At 44.5% G+C, this 19880-nt stretch overlaps 1 protein-coding gene across 7 annotated transcripts in view; it reads left to right on the top strand.

Moving 5' to 3' along the window:
- The window catches only part of SPOCK1 (SPARC (osteonectin), cwcv and kazal like domains proteoglycan 1), a 653451-nt gene that overhangs the window by 312418 nt on the left and 321153 nt on the right, over positions 1 to 19880 (top strand). For all 7 annotated transcript variants that reach the window (XM_081500638.1, XM_081500637.1, XM_081500636.1 and 4 more), the window contains one exon: positions 12324 to 12369. In XM_081500638.1, coding sequence (XP_081356764.1) covers positions 12324 to 12369 — 46 coding nt within the window. The remainder of the gene's footprint in view (positions 1 to 12323; positions 12370 to 19880) is intronic.

The raw sequence follows: 19880 nt of genomic DNA, 5'->3' as shown, positions 1-19880 counted from the left end.
CACCCACTACATGTTCCTTTCCTAGAAAACTCCTTGTCCATCTGGACCCAGCGCAAGTCCCACTACCTCAGTAGAGTCAGCCCTAGTTTCCTGGAATGAGTGGTGGCTTCCTCCTCTGTATTCTGTAGCTATTTTCTTTTTATAATGACCACATTGCAAGGTAATGTTATGCTCCATCTGCTGACATTTCTGGCTCCCTCTACACTGGCCAGACCATGGGCTTCTGAGAGTAAGGGCTGAGTATTACTCATGTCTATTTCTTAGCGCAAAGGCAGACATGCAGCAAATGCTCCATAAGTGATAACTGTGCACACGTGGAATGAACTTCTTCATTGGCGTCCTTGGTTTCATTGACTCTTTCTAACCTGTCCCGCACTTAGTCAGCCCAGCACCTTCAGAAAGCGCTACTGTGATTGGAGCCACCTCCAAGTCCACCCTCAGTGGTTCCTCAGTGCCTGGAGATTAGGAGTGGACATCTCATCAGGCACCAAGGTCCTTGAGCCTCTGGCCCCAGCTTCCTTGCAGCTTCAGCCTTGCTTTGTCTCTCTGGGTGCCCCAGGCAGATTATGGAAATGCCACCCCCCACCCCCCGGAAGGCAACAGGATGGTTAGATGTTTGTGGAGTACACAGATCCCCAAGAGTAGGGGCTGAACAGCTGTCACGAGACTCAAACACATTGACCTTGGTATAAGGATGGTTATCTTATCTCTGTATGCTGTCTTTTCACATGATGTAAGTACATCATCTACCTGTCTGACTGGTCAGATGAGCAAGTTCTTAAGCATGGAGCCTGGCTAAAGTGCTTTGGGATTCTTTCTCTAAGTCACCTGAGTCTACCAGGCCTCTGTTTGGCAGTGCTGAGGGTGAGAAACTGGCTTCCATCCATCACAGAGTTGTAGAAATGTTCGTTAGGTGAGAGGAAAATGCGCGCATCTCCAGGGTTATTAGTGCATGGTTCAGGATTGATTGGACCCAACAGCCTTTGGGAGTATGGGTCCCATGGGGGGGGTCTTCAGTCAGTGTGGGAAGATTGTTCTACCCTTGTGGTGAGCCCCAGTTATAGCAGCGGCTGTATCTGGGACAGGGAACACTGCTCCCATTCTCTGTGGAAGCTTTGCCAGTGATCCCAGAGGGAAATTGTGGCTGGGTAGTGTGGGTCTATCTGGCAGAGCCTTGTTTGCTCTTACCACAGGGGGAACATCACTTCAGAGGTTGCAGATTTCAAAGGAACTCTCTCAGATTCTGATGGTGACACCATTGCTTTGAAGTGGACTAAAGACCTTAACCAGATTTGTTTCTGGGGCATCGGTGGGAGCATCTGCTATGTATGTGGTCCAAGGGCCAGAGCCTCGGGATGCAGAGGAGGGTGGCGTGGCAACTGCTAGGATGCTCTCAGGGACACTGTGAGGGAGCTTTTATTACTAACTTTCCAAGATGCTCTTTCCAAGAGAAGAGGCTGAATGGCAGGGGTGGGAGGAACTGTGGCAGGTCTTGCTGTGCAGCTAATGAAAATTTCATGCAAAGTCTGTGGCCGTGGCTTCCCAGAGAGATGGCCAGTGCCAAAGCCACCGGGTCTTCTGTGTAGTGCCTTGATGTCAGTATTGGATGCTCCACTTTGAAGCGAGCCTCAGAGAGTGTGGTGGCAGACAGGTGTGATGGCAGTGCCTGGTCCAGAGCCCACAAAGTGCTCCTCAGTGGGGCTTGCTCCTGAGGCTGCTGGCCATGGTTCAGAAGCCTGGGGCGCCACGTGGGGTAGGGAGGCGTCAGGACGTCTGGGTGTCCCAGCTACTTTCCCAGAGCCAGGCATAGGACAAATGGACTTGCTGCCCACTTGCACAAAGACCCCGTGGGGCAGGTGTTTACATTTCCCCTTTCATAGATGGGAAAGCTGAGGCTCAGATACGTGAAGGGTCAATGCAGTGGTAGAGAGAGCCTCTTGGGAGGCCTTTGGCCTGTGTGTCAAATCCCTTGACATTTCCTGCAACCATCGCGTTCCATCTCCAATAGGGGAGCGACCCCTGTGTTTGCTCCCAGGTTCTCCAGTCTTCACATACCTCACTGGTCCTCTCGGTGCATTTAGCACAGAGTGTGGAGCTCTGCCATGCTGGCAGTCAGAGAAGGCCCCCGGCATCCCTAGGAGCCACTCATTCGGTGACCCTGACCACTGCAGTGCTTGGCGGAAAGAACCAGGATCTGTCTGTCTGTTTGGAATCTCATTAATCTAGGAACAGCTCAGCATCTCCCACCCACTCCACCTCCCCGGACCTGCGAGGAGACCCCAACCAGCTATCTCTGCTCATTCTCACCTCACCCATCCCTCTATCCTCTCATGGGGTGTCCCCCCTTGACTGGGAGCCAGGTCTAAGCCCCAAGACTAGAGCCCCAAGACTCACTTCTTCTGTTCCCTCCATGCTGAAGTCTCCCAATGTGATGTAGTAATGTAAATATTGTTACTGGAGTGGGTTGCCATTTCCTTCTCCATAGGATCTTCCCATCCCAGGGATCCAAACAGGGTCTCCTGCATCGCAGGCAGATTATTTACTGTCTGAGCCACCAGGGAAGCCCCTAATGTAAATATTGTTACTATTATTTATCTGTCCATTTGGAAAAAAAAAATCTTCAGAGTTGGGCAAACTGAGCTCAAATCCTCCTGCTTCTCACTGGCTGTGTAAACTTATAGTAATGTGATCTCTCTGAGCTCCAGTTTTCCCGGGTAGATCATCAGGGTGCTGACTGTGCCTCCCTCACACAGCTACTGTCTGAATTCAGTGAGCTAAAACACAGGCGGCTTGGCACAGTGCCTGGCCCATATTGAGCACTCAGAAACTGGTAGCTGCTATTAGTCTTAGATGATTAATGTTAAATGTTACTATTACTTTGATTTTTTGATTGGGTTTCAACTTTTTCATTTAAACTTCAACTTGATACAGATTCTGAATCTTGCATCAGACATCTGCCAGCTGTAGTGAGCCAAGTCATGAAGTTCATTTGTTCCTTGGGGTGGCTCAAGGGCGTTTGCAGACATGGGGTGAGGCTGTCAGGCAGAAGTCCACCAGCCCTCCTTGGTTGCTCCCTCCAAGGTCTTCTGCCATCGTCTCTGCTGGTGCCAGGTCCTTGTTACTGCCCCAGTTGAAGTCGCACTAAAGGAGTTGCCCATTTCACCATCCTCAGAAACTTCTAGGACACAGCGCCTGTGTTCTGAGTCCAAGGGGAATTAACGGGGGGTCTGCAGCTGACATAAAAGAAGCCACAGAGGTTGAGTGATTCTTTCTTCATAGGAGGTGCTCGCTGAGTACCTGGTACAGAACGGGCACCGTGCCGGCCCTAGGTGTGGAGCGGAAGACCCCCGCCCCGGCTGTGGGGACTGGCAGGCGTGTGGTCGAGTGGCAGGAGAGCGGTCAGCCGCTGCGGAGCGGAGACATCAGGGCTCTGCTAGGGGCTGCCCAGGGGCTGCAGACGACACAGCAGACACACCTCTGGCGTGGAGGGACTGGCAACAGGGAGGTGGCCCGTGAGGACCATCGTCTAATCTAAACCGGGAGTTGATGGAGCAGTGAATGCTAGTCAGAGAAGGGAGAGGAAGGGGGTTTCAGGCACAGAGGACGCAGCATGTGTAGAATTTTGGAGCTTGGCTGCTGAAGCCCCAAGAAGTAGCTCACGTGGGGCTGGAGTGAAGCGTGTGGGCGGGGGTGAGGCCACAGGGGGCCTGGAGGACTCAGCAGGGGCTGTGCCCCGCAGGGTCCAGGGAGCTGCTCGTGAGCTTGCCCTTGGCCTGGGGGCTGTTGGGAGCAACTGGAGTATTTGTTACCGGGGTGCGGTGAGGGCTGACGTCCCTTCAGAGGATCCTCGTAGGAGCAGCAAAGAGGATAGCCTGAGCAGAGTCTAGGGAGAGGAGGCTGGCTGGGCATGTGGTGGTGGCCCCAGGAGAAGCTGGGGGGCCCAGCTGAGGCAGAGGCTGTGTGGGTGACAGTTCGTACCCAGTGTGTTATACTCTGGAAGGCAGCATCTGGATGTTGATAAAGGCCTGCTGGCCTCGGGTGGGGGTGGCTGGAGTGGCACTCTCAGAAAGATGGTGGGACCTAATTAATTTGGAGTTCATGCTGCTCAGACAGGGCTGGACCTTGGGCCAGTACGATTTGTGTTTTCTGTAAAGGAGAGGTTTATATGCTCCAAGATGGCAAGGGCCTTACTTGGTGTTTCAATGAAGTGACCCCTCTCTGGGTTTCTCTGACTGTTTTTTCCTGTAAATTAATGATTATGCAGAAATTTTACCTGTTCAGAGCAGGCCTAGTCCACTTAAGAGAATATAGTGAGTCATAATTGAAACTTAAATTTACTTAGAATTAGATGATGTATAATTGATAACAGTGGTTCAACACATCTCTCGCTGGTTCACTGGTTGCACAGACAACTCTGTGGTGTATTATCTTTTTTTTTTTTTTTAATAGACAGGGTCACTAAATCTTAGAGAATAGGAGCCTGACCTTTAAACAGAGACGTGCCTGCAACTCATGTTTTCACATTTCATTGCAGTTTTTTCTAAGCTACTCTTCATCTGTAAGACTAATAAAATTGCATGCATTGAAAATATTTCATAATTATTGTTCCCAAGGGCAATTGGTCTCCCTTCATTTGGGCCTACTTGGTATGATTCAAATGCACAAGAGCCAAATAACTGAAAATTTAAGCATATCATTATTTCTATAAGCCTGTTTCTCTCAATGTTTTTGAGACATCTCAATATTATAAACTTCTGGAGATGGTCGCAAAAGTGTACATTTTAATTTATTGAGTCATTCTTTGTGTCTGATAATATCCCAGTCACTGCCACATTATCACAAATCGTTGTGACCCATCCTCCAAGGTAGGTGCAGCGGTCTTGTTTTGTGGATCAGGGGGCTGCAACTCAGAAGCTGAAGGGCTTGTGCCAGGACAGCTCCTGGGTGAGTGTTCGAGGCAGGATCTGAGCTTATGTCTGCTTCACAGCCTGTCCTGTTCATAGTGTTTCTACTGTCTTTGAATCCATAATCCTCCTGCTTCTCTCCTGTTTGGACATTCAGAAGCCCACTCCTGGCTAGCTCAGGTGTTTTGATCATTTTGCTATTGAGGTCAGGGGAGAATGGATGGCTTTGAGTCTGGGAAGACACCCCTTGTCTTGGTCAGAGTACAGATGCAGCATCATAGATCCGTTGTATTCCCAAAAGAGAAAGTCAGGTGTAGGGCACCCTTTCTGGAACAGATCTCAGACTCAGTTTTTCTTTTTGAGAAAAGCTGCAATCAGCAGTCAGTCCTCCAGAACCCAGCTTGGATAGATAGACAAGGACAAGCAGATAGCCATGAGAGAAGGGGGATTTCTGTGTGGTGGTTATAATCCCTTGATCACCTGAGGGGCCATGACAGTGCTATTCATTTCACATCCCAGGACCATAAACCCATGTCCTTTTCAGGTTTTAGACCCCTTGAAGCTATTTTGGAGCTGCAAGATGAAATAATTTCTTTGCAGAAATGTAGAAGGTCTTTTATTCTTGTTCTCTGATGTCTCTCGGGACTTTTATTGAATTTCACCCTTTGGACCAGTGTCACAGCAAATTAGTCATTTAAAATTCTCAAAGATAATAATTATGCCTGTATATTTGGATTTAATCACAATTTTGCTAGCTGTCCTACAGTAATGACGCAGATTACCAGAGGGCCCTCAGATTTTCCCACACTTCACTTATTCCACCAAGAACCTGACGTTCTTTTCATGAACTTAGTGAGCGAGGGAGGGGACCTTCTAAAGGGAGTGATGGTTGGTAACTTAAAGGAAAATGTCTGCCTGTGACCTTTCTAATGTGATAATTTGAAAATTTGATGCAATTATCGAAAATGTTTACATTCCTTCCTACTGTTTGATGTGATTCTTTTATTTTTTTTCTCATTCATAATGCTTTCGTACTCAGGAAGTTGAGGTAGGTTTCTGACTTTTCCACTATGTATTAGACATAGCATCAAAACAGTTGCCAAATAAAATGTAAATATCACTCTCAATCCTAAATCTCAGTGGTAAATATTTGTTTTAGTTCAGTGAACCAGCACCACACACATTTATTTTTCATGGGTATATCCAGGGGACGCAATTTATCAAATGCATATAAACAGTCCATTTGCTGCTTTATCTTTTCTCGTTAGTTACAGTACAAGTATGATTGTCAGTCATTATCTGTGTTTTACTGGTGGGTTATTTATTGAAAGAGCAGAGCAACTGACATTGTTATTTTCTAAATCACTTTGTCTGAGGCCTGCAGGACTTTATACCAAATGTCAGACCAATTTATCAAAGAATTACTCTATTCAGGAAGCAAGTGATTTAGAGTGTCTGTATAAACATACACCCACCTGTCCTTATGTGCACATCAGGAACAGTTATGCGCATTTCACAGGAATACGGAGATGTTAAAGCTGAAACAGCTTACTTCAGTTGACTCCAGTAGAGCCAGGACTTACTATGTACTGCTGAGTGTTGCCCCAGGGGAATGGGCAGGTAAGATCCAAACCTGCTCAGAATTAGCCTGGTCCAGGTGTGTGGGTGTGATTTGTGCCCATGAAGATGTGTTAATGGTCCAGCTCCCAGTCCCTAGTGTACAGGGTTCTCATGTGTGGGATCTGTGGAGTGATGGGGCAGGGGGCCTCGAGTCACTGCCCAAGCTGGGCTGGGTGGTTGAATGCTTCATGCAGAAGGATTCCTATTGGGGTTCTTCACCAGGGTGGGAAGGACAGGCCTGATGGAGAGGAGACTGACAGCACAGTGCTTCCCCAGAGACGTTACTGGAAATAGCTTAGAGGTGAGGGGTTGTATGAGAAGCCAACTTCTTTCTCAATAGGTGGAATGTTTTGTATTTCCCAATAGCGTCATGAGTAGGGATTTGTACTGCACACAAATTAAAATTACAGGCAAATTTCACTTATATAATGTCATTTGGGGCTTCCCTGGTGGCTCAGATGGTAAAGAATCTGCCTGCAATGCGGGAGACCTGGGCTCGATCCCTGGGTCAGGAAGATCCCCTGGAGAAGGGAATGGCTACCCACTCCAGTATTCTTGCCTGGAGAATTCCACAGACAAAGGAGCCTGGCTGGCTACAGTCCACGGGGTCGCACACGAATGAGTGACTAACATTTTCAATACCATGTCACCTGGAAGTCTCACATTTCCAATGATTTCTATGATCATTTCACAGACACTTTCCCCACCTGCCAGCCAGCCCTCCTTCTTATTCTCCCCAGTCAAGTAGTGTGAAAAGATACTTTTTCACACTGAATTCTTTGGAGAGCAGTTTGCCTATAGCCCCTTAACTGATGTCTTTGTAAAAGTATGGGGTTTGATAAAGTGGGATTAACCTCCCTCTAGGATCTATCAACCTGACTGTAGTCCACTTTGCCCTGCAGGACAGTGCTTTTCTCTTTTTTTTCTATCTACAGGGGGTCTTCAGATGCCCTCAGAGAGGCTGCCTGCTCTCATTTAGCCTTACTTTCTTCTGTACATGTGTACATGTCTCCACGGCTCACTCCTGGTTGAGACAAATGAGGCACCCACTCATTTTCTAGGCTAGTAATTTGTATTATCTCAGGTAATCTTCAGATGAAACTACAGTGTTCAAACAACTTAGCTAAAATATGTATAAAAGAGAAATGATCTGTCCCGTGAGAACTGAGTATCTTTGATCTGTGGTAGCTAAAGCTGTCAAGTATATCATACATGCCATCATCATCTTCGTAAGTGGGAGTAAAGCAGTTGGATTGCAGAAGTGGTTTCCATTTGATTGTGCCACTCTCTTCCTCAGAATTGCTTTAACGTTCTTTGGAGCTGACATAAGCACCTCTGGAAAGGCAAACCCCTGGGGAATATCTGAACTAAATTGCACCCGCCATTTAGGGGCGGTGGGACAGTGGAAGAAAAATTCAGTTTCCCGATCACAATTGGCTAAAATGAGAGACTTTCCAATCGGTTATTATGTCCATGATAAAGAGACTTCATCACTAAAATTATGGCAGAATGTTTTTGCATCATTTCCTGGTAGGGAGGCTTAAACGTTTTCTTGGAAGATGCATTATACAGCAGAATGTTCTTTGGTGTATATATATATGTTATTAACATATACTGATAGGTATTATATCCTTGAGTGTGCTAAGTCGCTTCAGTTGTGTCTGACTCTCTGCGACCCTATAGACCGTATCATGCCAGACTCCTCTGTCCATGGGATTCTCCAGGCAGGAATACTGGAGTGACTTGCCATTTCCTCCTCCAGGGGATCTACTCAATCCAGGGATTGAACCAGCATCTTTTACATCTCCTGAATTGGCAGGCAGAGCTCTTTACTACTTGTGCCACCTGGGAATTAATATCTATTATATATGATAATATAAAATATATGTTACATATATATATATTTTAAGAGATTTCATTTTCCATGAATGCTTATCAAAACAGGGTATCTCTAAAGTAGTTGAAAACCTAGAGTTGAATTCCTTTGTACCAGCTACTGGGTGCCAATAATTTCTTAGGATCCAGTATTATGTTTGTGGGATATTGAATGTTGATAAAATGAATATGATTTTATCTCTGTTGATCAGCTGTGGAGGATTTTAAAAAATAATTGGGGCCCATGACTCTTCCTCCACCATCAGCACCACCCCATCTTCATTTTTCTACATGCTGTCATTTGTCACTTTCTTGCTGTGATCTGTACACCAACTTTTGATGTTTTTTTTCCTTTTACGATGACTGTATGCTCCCCTGAAATGTTTCATGATTTGGGACATGAGTCAGCAAGCTCAAATTTGAGACTCTTTAAATTTACAGGATCTTCTGGATTGTAACAGCCCCTAAAGATTTGGATGATTTTCATTTTTGAAGTGGTATCATGAAATGGAATCAGGTCTTCCTCATATGGTGAGAATTTAGAAGGAGGCTTTTCTCTTCCCTGTCCAGCAGAGGTCTGACTTAATTATCCTGTGCAGGGTAGCCTATAAAATACGCATGTATGGTAACACTTTCATCCTTCACTCTTCAGCCTGTAGAATGCACTATTAGGAGTTACTGAATTTAATAAATGACTGTATCCAGGTGTGCATCTTTCTATTTAGATTGTCTGTCTTAAAAATTAACTGATGCTGAGATCCTTCCAAGTCATTTTTAAAGGCTTTATCACGAGATGATAAAATTACCAGTTAAGAGGCCAGCTCAGATGGATACAGCTCTCCTGGCAAGTGCGATCGAGTCCATCCACCACGCCTTCCACCACAGTCTGAGTTTTAATAGGCCACATCTTTATTGGGTCAGAAGGAAGGTCAGAGGCAAGGGCTCCTGAGGCCCTAGACTTTTCTGCTCTGTGGACCAAACTCTGGGGGCCACGCAGCAGGAACACATTTGGTTACAGGGCAGCACTGGGGTGATGTTGGGGCTGTCACACTGCTTCCCATGTTGGGATTTGTCACTGTGAGAAAACAGGTGCTGGGTATTGTCGACACCACAGCAAGCCCTGGGTCTGTTTAAGGATAACCTAAAATATATGTTACATTTACAAAATTCAGATAGAAAATAAGATAAAGGAAAAGCTGGGCTGGTGCCCCTGGTCTTAGGCCCTGGAGAAATGACCATCCAGCTGTCCTTTGTCCCTTGGGCATACTGACTGTTAAGTGAGGCTCCGGGATGAGGTGAAGCCCTAGAAGGGCATTCTTTTTTACTTTTCCATGTGGATTTAGATGTTCTTTCACCAGCGTTCCCCTAGCAGAAGAGTGGATTGATTAGCACAGCCCCCGGGGCTTGGACGGGTCATGTCGGCAGACCTGGCTGGTACAGAGTGGAAGGCTGACCCGTGAGCTCTGGCCTCATATGTCTGGACCTCGCTCTGGCCATGCCCGCTAGAGACTCCCCTCCCCTGTGCTCATCGACCATCCCCCAAGTGGGCTTTGGTGCCTGTCTCTCAGCCGGAGCCAAAGGGGTCGCACCCAAGGTTGTCTGCACTGCTGGCTCATTGGGGTCTGCTTTGGCAACCTGCTTTCCTAAGGCAGGGTGAAAGCAATCAGACGCAGGGAGTCATTCTCCTTCCCCACTTGGCCTTGCTGGGCGAGAAGCTGTTAGATTCGTTATGCATAATGAGCTTTGACTCAAGGTGTACTTTCACATTTGGGCAGAAATTAGGCAGTATTATTACATGTGTGATGAGTTTTAAATATTCTCATGCAGATAGCCACTTGTAGAAGTTTCATCTTGAAATCTCTGACTTTCCCCAAGAAACATGTAAAAATGGCAATTATAGTTAGCTTGGAAAAGTGACAAGGTCCAGTAGAATGCTTCACATTCCATCCAAGTTAGAACGTATGTTGAAATCGTTAGGGAGTATTCAGTTCCTGAGACTGGCTCAAACCTTACTTGGACATCAAAGAGAATGTGACATGTGAAGTTAAAGCAGAGGAACTTGTCTTTGGCTCCCGTCCTTCCCTGTCGGACTCACAGCCTAAGCTTCCAAGGACTTCCATGCATTAAAGCAGCATGTTCAAGTAGAAAATAGTTCACGTGATTTCAGACTGCGATTAGGTAATGCCATCCTTATCAAAGGGCACTTATGGACCACAGCTGGAAGGATGGAGGTTTTGTTATTTTTTTCTCTGGTAGTGAGGATGAGTTCATCTTAGGTTATCTCTTCTCTTACCCTTGTCTGAGTCACTTGCTTATGTTCACTTGCTAAGAGTAGATTGGCCATCCAACCTGAGAAATCAAGTGGTAAATTTCCCACTGATCATCCAGCCCTTAACTGAGAACCATTAACTTTGGCTGCCGAGTTTCAAACCACGTAATTTAAAAGATGAGAACTGTATTTAAAATAATAAGTGGAGAGAGAGAGGTGACAGAGGGATTCTTTTAAACTTTCTCAGTGCTATTTCATAGTGTAGACCTCAGAGATTTCCTAACCAGCTGGGTTGAGAAGGTCAGTTATGGCATAAAATTAAAGCCAGAGCAAATTGGACCAATTCCTTGGAGTTAAACATGATTTAATGCCAAATCCCCAGGATCCAGAGGAAACTGTTCATGTTTATTCATGCCCTGGAAAATGGAATCACCACCCAAGAAGCAATGTTCTGATTTTACTCTAAATCCAGTTTCCTAAAATCTATTTAAGGGCTTAGGTGAACTCAACAAGGATCTAATAAAGCCAGGTAATTGAATGACACAGAGACCAATAAAATTCAAAGGAGATGGTGTGGGAGATAAATGGTCGCAGGAGAGAGCATGGACCATAGTTGAAACTAACTGTGTACTTTGGTATAAATGAGCTTTTCTAGAAGAGAAATCCAGGGCCCATTTTGGACAGCTTTCTGGAACTGCAGCATGCAGATTGCCAGCCAAAAACACATCCCACAAATCGTTTGAGTATACTCAGGAGGAAATTAACTTCATGGGGGCACATGCCCTAAAAATGGTGTGGGGATGTTGTCCATGGGCAGGGCCCTTGCATGCTGCAGACAGTTGAGTTGAGCTGACAGAGGGAGTGTGCTCATCTGCAGTGGAGTGGGTGAGGGCTGACAGAGAAGAGAAACTGTGGATAGTGAAGGTTTGGAGGGGACGGGTTATTAGAAGTGGGGAAGAGGTTAACAGGATGATGGATCCGTGAGTGACCTAGACCCTTGCAGTTTCAACATGATCAACTGTCTAGCCTTGGAGCATAAATTGAGGCAAGCTGCATGCAAGAAAGACATGGTTATGAATCAACCAGATTGGCTAGCCTTTGTTTTTTATCTTTACACAACCAGAGCAAATGGTATTAAGGTGAATATATGCCAGTGGTTAATTCTCACATTTGAATGATCCTCTGTTTTTAGTTTCAAGAAGTGCTAGAAAACTGGAACTGTGCACCAAAGTTACGTGTCTCCATGTAGGAGAAATGTTGACAGTTGAATTATCAGTGGTTACAAACACAGAGGCTTAATCCCAAGTGAGAACAGCTAGGCATCACCTGCGGTATAATTGATAGCAAATACATCTTGCACTTAGAAGGTGTCTCGGTTTATCTGTCAAACCAGGAAGAGCAGTGCTGTTTTTATACTAGGCTGAAATGTATTAACTCTTCCTAGTGTATAATCCATACAGTTTGAAAGACAAGAATTTGAAAAGTCAATTGATACTTTTGATTGTACGTGAATGCCTTAGAAAAATTTCTGAACCCTTAGCGTTTTCCTTTGTGTTTTGGGAGGTGGTGGGGGGGAAAGGCAAGTTTTTATGCAGTTATATGAGAAACTTCCTGAAATCTGACTTTTGTTTTCTATTTTTTATTTCCTTATATAGGATGATTATTTCAGAAACTGGAATCCCAACAAGCCTTTTGACCAAGGTAAAGGATGTGCTATTTCTTGCTGTATATTTCGTGGAAATATGCAGTCTCATTTTTCCTTCTTTGCCTGCTGACTTCCTCCTCCCACAAAGGCCAGAGCTGTCTTATTTTACCAACTTTGGGGGACTAAATTGATTGGGTGATAGAAATTATTTTATCAAGTTGGTTATATGAGATTGTCTAAGATTTAAATAATGTTTTTATTGAATTGACCACTATAATCATTGGCTGGTTTTGTTAGAAAACAAACGCACAAAGAAACAAAATACTAAAATGCTTATCAGACTAACCTGGTGGATTGTTGGGCTGAATCCAGTGATTTCAATCATGGAACTGACTGTGCCTGGAGACTCTGTCCAATTCACATGAGCCACAAAAATCAAACTTTCTTGTCTAGAAATAGGCTAATCCCAGGAGGCTTTCAAGGGCATTGATATTTCATTTGTTAAATAACTTCTTCATGGTTTCTAAGTAGAAGCTTGTTTCACAGGCGAGTCACCAACTGCTTCGGTTTTAGCCCTCAGAGGGCTCTTTGCACTCACCCTACAAACACAAAGCCAGGCTCCTGAGGGCCATTGTAAATCACCACCTCTGTCCTCCTGGGAGTTATTTAAGATGCAGCGAAGGCCTGCTGTGAATCACATCCCTGTTCCTATTGTTCTATTTGTGGGTGCCCTCAGCACAGACCTTGCTGCTGAAATGGTGTTAAGTACGTATATGCAATTAATGCTGCAACTCAGAGGGAACATGTTACTTACCAGGTCTCAAAGATTCACACTTCTGAGAATCAGCTTCATTTCTGTAGCTTGAGTATTTGATGTGATCACAGTGGTCAACATGACACAAAGACATCAAGGAAGGCATTGATGTGTAACATGGTAGAAGGTGCCCTTTTCTGCCCTCTCCTTTGTCACTTTAATAGGTCACTCCATCTGGACTCTGGTTGTCTTGTAAGCAAAATTGGCATTAAAATTTCCACAGAGACATTTAGTGTATTATGCCTTCAAGTAGTGCAACACTTGGTTCATTCATACATACATGCATGCATTCATTCATTCTCAAATGTTCATTGACCTAGCACTGTGTGTGCAAGCACAAAGCCAGGTCTTGGGGATAAAACAGAAAATTTATGGTCACCCCCTCCACTCCAGGAGGAGCTCAGAGTGAGGAGTGGGGAAATAGCTCAGTCAGCAATTGTAGTGGGATATGTTAAAGGCTGGGATGCAGGTGTGTGCAGGTGAGTCTATAGGTGGGAGATTTAGTGGGCATGCACATGTGTGTTGTGGCCAGGTGCCAGGGAAGGCTTTCTCTGGAGGCCCTGTCTGGGCTGCACCATCTCAGTGGACTTCAAGGGCCTCACACTTCAAGAGTTTAAAAAATTAAACAAAAAATTTTAATTGAAGTATATTTGACTTACAATATTGTGTTAGTTTCAGGTATACAGCAAAGTGGTTAAGTTATACTTAGATAGGAATATTTTTTCTGGTTCTTTTCCATTATAGGTTGTTATAAGGTTTGAATACAGTCCCCTGTGCTATACAGTATATCCTTGTTGTTTATCTGTTTTACATATACAGATTTGTATCTGTTAATGCCATATTCCTAATTTATCTATCCTCCATCCTTTCCCCTTTGGTAATCATGTCTGTTTTCCATGTCTGTGAGTCTGTTTCTGTTTTGTAAATACGTTCATTTGTATTATTTTTTAGGTTCTAAATATAAGTGGTATCGTATAATCTTGTCTTTTCAGTATGATAATCTCTAGGTCCATCCATGTTGCTGCAGATGGTATTAGTTCCTTCTTTTTTATGTCTGAGTAGTATTCCGCTGTGTATACACACCATATCTTCTTTATTCATCTACCTATGGACACTTAGGTTGCTTTCATGTCCTGGCTGTTGTAAATAGTGCTGCTATGAACATTGGGTTGCATGTATCTTTTTAAATGAGTTTCGTTTTTTTCCCAGATTTATGCCCAGAAGTGAGATTGCTGAATCATATGACAACTCTGTTTTTAGTTTTTTGAGGGAGTTCCATACTGCTCTCCATAGTGGCTGTACCAATTTACATTTTTACATTCCTGCCATCATTGTAGGAGGGTTCCCTTTTCTCCACATCTTCTCCAGCATTTGCTGTTCATAGACTTTTGATGATGGCCATTCTGACTGGTGTGAGGCCGTGCCTCATTGTGCTTTTGATTTGCATTTCTCTGATAATCATCAGTGATGAGCATCTTTTCACATTCCTCTTGTGTGTGTGTGTTCATCACTCAGTCATATCTAACTGTTTGTGAATCTATGTACTGTAGCCCGTACATTCCTCTTGGCCTTCTTGACATCTTTGGAGAACTGACAACTTTTACAGTGACTGAATCATCACAATAAAGCATAAGAAGGTAGTTGTAATTTAGATGTTTTCCATCAAAAATGGTCAAAATTTCTTAAAAGGCTACACCTTCATGTTGGAAGAACACTCAGATATAGTGCAACATGTTCCCTGTGTAGACCTGGTAAATGAGCCCTTCTGCAAACACTCATACTAGGATTTTGCTTATATAGCTACACAAGTGATGGGGACCGGGAACTGATGCTTTCCAGCCCAGAAAAAGACTTAGGTTCTAGTTCTGTAAGGATCAAATGTTAATAAATGTCAGATTTACTCTCCCTCAAGGCCTGCAAACAGCTATTAAAACTTTACCAAGGAAGGAAGAGGAATTTTAATTTTTACTAGTACACATTGGGATAGGTTATACACATATTTACATATATTTGTCACCTGATATATGTAAATGATATATCTACATATATAATACAAGTGATAGCTTCCTTTGAACATACTATTTAAATCTGCTTAACCAAAAAGCCCAGACAGGGATTTTTCTCTCTAAAGAATGTTGACTGCTGTATGCAGCATCTTCCTGCCCTTGATCCCTCTTTTTTCAGCTCTGCGGGTTTGAAAACTGATCTGCTGAGATAAATCCTCCCAGAAAACCTCTGACTTTCTGGGTATAATTGAGGACCTTTGCTGAGAAGCCCCACTTTGTAGCTCAGGTGTAGCTGCTATTGGCTATTTATATCCTGAGCTGGGGTGGAGTGGGGTGGGATGGGTAGTGGGCGGTAGCAGGGCTGAGAATAGCCTTCACTTAAAGTATCACCCCAGCAGATGTCATCAATTACACTGGGTGCCGCTCAATAAAAATGGGAGGTTACTATATCAGTGCTGACACGGGCTGGCAGAATATAAACCGTAGGCATGGAAGGGATCGAACACTTCATCTTCCGGAAAACAGGAGGACTGCCGAATGCCAGTGGAGATCATCAGCTGCAGAGAAAAGTCTTTTCCCTCCTACACTGTAAGAGAATCCAACGTGGTTCAGGCAGTTTTGTGGTTGGGAGGACTTTCGGTTCATGAGAATGGAATTGCTGGAAGGCATTTTAGAGGGCCTAATGACAAGGATGCTGTGGGATGGAGGTAGAAGAGGCTTCATGATGGAGGTGGGTGTGGATTGGGCTTGAAATGAAGGCAGAGAAAAGAGGCAGGAAGACTGTGCATAGGAGATTCTGGTAGGGTATAGCCAGATGGGTGGATTCAAGGCAGGTTGTAAAGGACATTTCATACTGATCGATGGATTTTAGACTTCGTTTTCTTGGCAGTGGGGGGCCATAGAAAGTTTTAGAGCAGAAGAGTGATAGCATGAGGGCTGTACTTGAGAGCAGGGGTCCCCAGTCTCCGGGCTATGGTCCGGTACCTCCTGCCAGATAAGTGCAGCAGTAGATTAGAAATAAAGTGCACAGTAAATGTAATGTGCTTGTGGTTGTTGCTGTTGAGTCGCTCAGTTGTGTCCGACTCTGCAACCCCATGAACTGTAGCATGCCAGGCTCCCCTGTTCTTCACCATCTCCTTAAGTTTGCTCTTGATGTGCTTGAATCATCCCCAAACCATCCCCCCTCCCTGGTCCGTGGAAAAATTGTCTTCCAGGAAACCTGTCCTTGGTCCCAAAAGGGTTAGGGGCCACTGTTTTAGAGACTGTATGTAGTTGGGTGGCTCAACAGCAGTGATTTGGAACCTAAGACCCACCTCTAACTGATGCCCCTCACACAGGACTCTTAGATAACTTCTCCATTGCATCCTCCATTGCCTTGGATCCCTAGGCTTTGGTCACAGGTGGTCAGACTTAACCATTCAGCTCTGTAGGTTGACCTCGGAGAGACCCTGTAGCTCCCATCTCAAGTATTGGTGTGAATAATGAAGACACAGATAATACTCAAGAAATAGTTAACTTCCCTGTAATTGCTCTCCCTGTTGATAGACATTTACCAAACGTGGAACAACAGGGCTTCATAGAGCAGGCACTTACCATATAGTAACTTCAAGGTAGTTAGAAGAAAAGCGCCTCGCCTGGAGGACTTCTGCAAGACTGAATACATCTTCTGCATGTTATCTCTAAGAGAATCAGTAATGCTTCTGTCAGGGGAGTATAATAGCCATCACCTTCAGGCTTTTCTGAGAATTTTTTCTGAGATTTGGGTAAAGTAGTCTATCCTTTTTTGATTGTTAACGACTTAATGCCAAATCTCTTCACTGAAGGGCCAGACAGGAGTTCAGAATTGAAGGCAACAATTATTAACCCAGGTGAGAAATTTCCCTTGTGAAGTCCGCAAAGATAGAGGCCCTGCTGGGAGGTGAGTAGGGGCAGCTGGCAGAGGCAAATGGCCTCCTGTCTTCTGTGGGCAGGAGGAGTGGAGGCTCTCAGGTGGACCTCTGCAGGAGGCTGGCCGAGCCTGGAGGGCTGTGGGGCGATTCCAGAGTTCGGGGTGGCCTCTGCCGCTGTTGCCTTTTGGCATGTTCCCTCCACTGGCCCCCAGCAAACCTGCAAGCACACAGTGGGTGTGGAGCAGACTTGAGGTTTATGCTTCTGAAAGTGACATCTGGTCCAGCAAGATGGCTTCCCCACGAAAACAGTTCCTGCGCCAATCCATTGGGGACACACATATGCTCTGTTCGTCTCTTGGAGAGTTGCAGTGCTTGTTAGCAATTTAAAAGCTCTGAGAAGTCTTTAAGCAAAGAAGCTCATTTGTCTTACCATTTGCTAAATTTGCCTTTGACCACATGTTTTTGCTATTATTTTTTTCACCCCACATTTATCATGTATCCAGCGAAAGTAGTCTATTCCGTGGCATACACTCCGGTAAGTGCAGTATGGGGTCCTGGGATTTTCAGTCAGATCCTCCAAGTTCAGAACTTGACTCTGCCAGTTGTTAGCTGTGTGATTCTAGGCAAGTTGCTTAACCTCTCTGATCCTAAGATGTTCCCATCTGGAAATGGCAACAATAAGAGCATTGAGAGGACTGAATGAGTTAATGTGTCTGGCAGATAGTAAGTGTTCCATGAGTGTTGTTTTAGTTAGTAATGGATCTTTTTCATTCCTTCCTCCTCCTGTTTGGCTGCCTCTCCCTATTGCTTCTCTCCCTTCCCACTCAGGTTCTCTTTCTTTCATCTTGTATTCCCTTTGGGAAGCCTTCACAATTGTAATGCTAACTGGAGCTCCTGGGCTAGATTAGAGCCAACCTGTCTTACACGAGGCAAGTCATTGCAGCACTGCACCTACCCATCCTCACTATCGGGGCTGAAAAGGTTCAGGCTCTTCATGTTCATTCATTCATTCAACAGTTACACGTGCTGATGTTTAGGGACCACACTAAAGAAGGTCTCTCTTGGGACACTCAGAATTACAAGTCATTAGTCATCCGTCCAAGCTCTTATACTGGCACAGAGTGTGTCTGTACTGGGGTTGATGGGGCAAGGTGAGAAGCAAGAACAAGTGGGCTAGTGGGGGTGTGAAAGTGAAAAGAGTTGGTCTAGAAAACTGAGAAACCCATACAATGTCAATCTCAAGTGTTTACATAAGTCACGTAGGTCTATTTTAGTTGGTCTATTTTTATTACTGCTTGGCCTCATTCAGTGTCTGTGGACCATGGATCAGGGCACCCCCAGTCTTAGCTGATCAGCATCCCCTTGAATGTGATGCTGAAGGTGCTGTCACAAAGATGCTCTTTTCCTGTGGAGTCAGGTGACTAATGGGGAAGGTTATCCAAAGGGCCTGGAGGGGAAAGAAAGAAAGAATAGGTTGGACCACAATACTGTGGTACAAAAATAAAAGGTATTGCTTTGAGGGAGGGGATGAAATGAATAAGAAGAGACGTGATTTCTAACAAGAAGTTGCAGAACTTCTAGACCAGTCCTTTTTAAAAAAGAAAATTGGAGTTTATTTATAATGCTTTTGCCAAATAAAAGGTTGTTGTTATGGTGGTGGTGGTATTGGGGGATTGAGAAGGTAATTTATGTGTATAACCAATACATCACTTTAATATAAAATTCTGATTATCTGAAGATGTCCTCAAATGTTGGAATGCAGATGAATCAAGTTACATCCTGTAACCATGATCTACTCAGGAAAGAACCCATTGACTTATTTGGGTAGGAATTTCTACTTGATGAGACAAGCCATTTTAGGGAAAAGGGCTGAAGGGGATTTATCATGGGAGATTTTTTGAGACAAGTGGGTTCTTTTAATGTGGAGTAGGGAAATGTTTTAGGTAAAGTGTATAGGTGTTGGTTTAAAGGATGATGTTTTTCCTTCTGGAGTGAACACTGATCATTCTTCCTCCAGAGCATCCTGGCTGTGACTAAATCTCAGATGATTCTGGTGATTTTCAGAGCAGAATATGAACTTGTAGAAATTGATCTCCAGATAAACATAAAGCTTCGAAAGGCAGGGGCCCCTTTCAAACGGTGTTCACTTCAATAGAATAAAAGAAGAAAAACCTTGCCCTTTGACTTCCAATCTATTATACCAAGATCCTGACAAGCTCAAATCCTCACCAAAGCCCTGCACTGTTTTCAGGCGAAAATTCTAAAATTCGAAAGGATAGAGGACTTCCTATGTTCCAGTTGTGTTTCTGGAACCAGAGGCCTGTGAACTATCACAGCAACGTGTTTTGTTAGAGTTTGAAAGGGTGCCTGGGGGAGGCAAGATTGCATATTTCTAAACTTCTTCTTTAGAAGGAGAATTTTTTTCCCTCTATATTAACCTGAAGTTTTACCTAATAGATTCAATAGAAATCTTAAATCTCTGTAGCTTTCCTCTTGATGGGGAATTTAACCTCACTCCAAAAGGAGTTTCTGACTTGCATTCACAGGGCCTTGGGAATTTTTCAGGGTTTAAGAATCTTTTCATCCTATCTAATCCCTTGATTCTCAGAGGCAGCTGGTCTGGTTTGTGGGAAACATCTTCATAGTTTTTTCCAGGTTCCGTCATGTTTGGTCTGCTTGGCTCCTGCTTCTCACCTTTGCCTTCGCATGTAATTTAAGAACCATTATTTCCCCTTTATAGAAGTAGGTACTCTTGCTCAAAATAACCTCTTTCTGCCCTAGACATTCACATCACACTGCAACCACATCAGCCTCTCACCTCTGGCCATCTCTTCTTCACTTTCTTGATTATGATACAA

The sequence above is a fragment of the Giraffa tippelskirchi genome, chromosome 6 (assembly GCF_054371585.1).
Source record: "Giraffa tippelskirchi isolate mGirTip1 chromosome 6, T2T-mGirTip1v1.2.pri, whole genome shotgun sequence".
NCBI classification, from domain to species: Eukaryota; Metazoa; Chordata; class Mammalia; order Artiodactyla; family Giraffidae; genus Giraffa; species Giraffa tippelskirchi.
The sequence above is the reverse complement of the archived record's forward strand: the minus strand, read 5'-3'. Positions and strand labels throughout refer to the sequence as shown.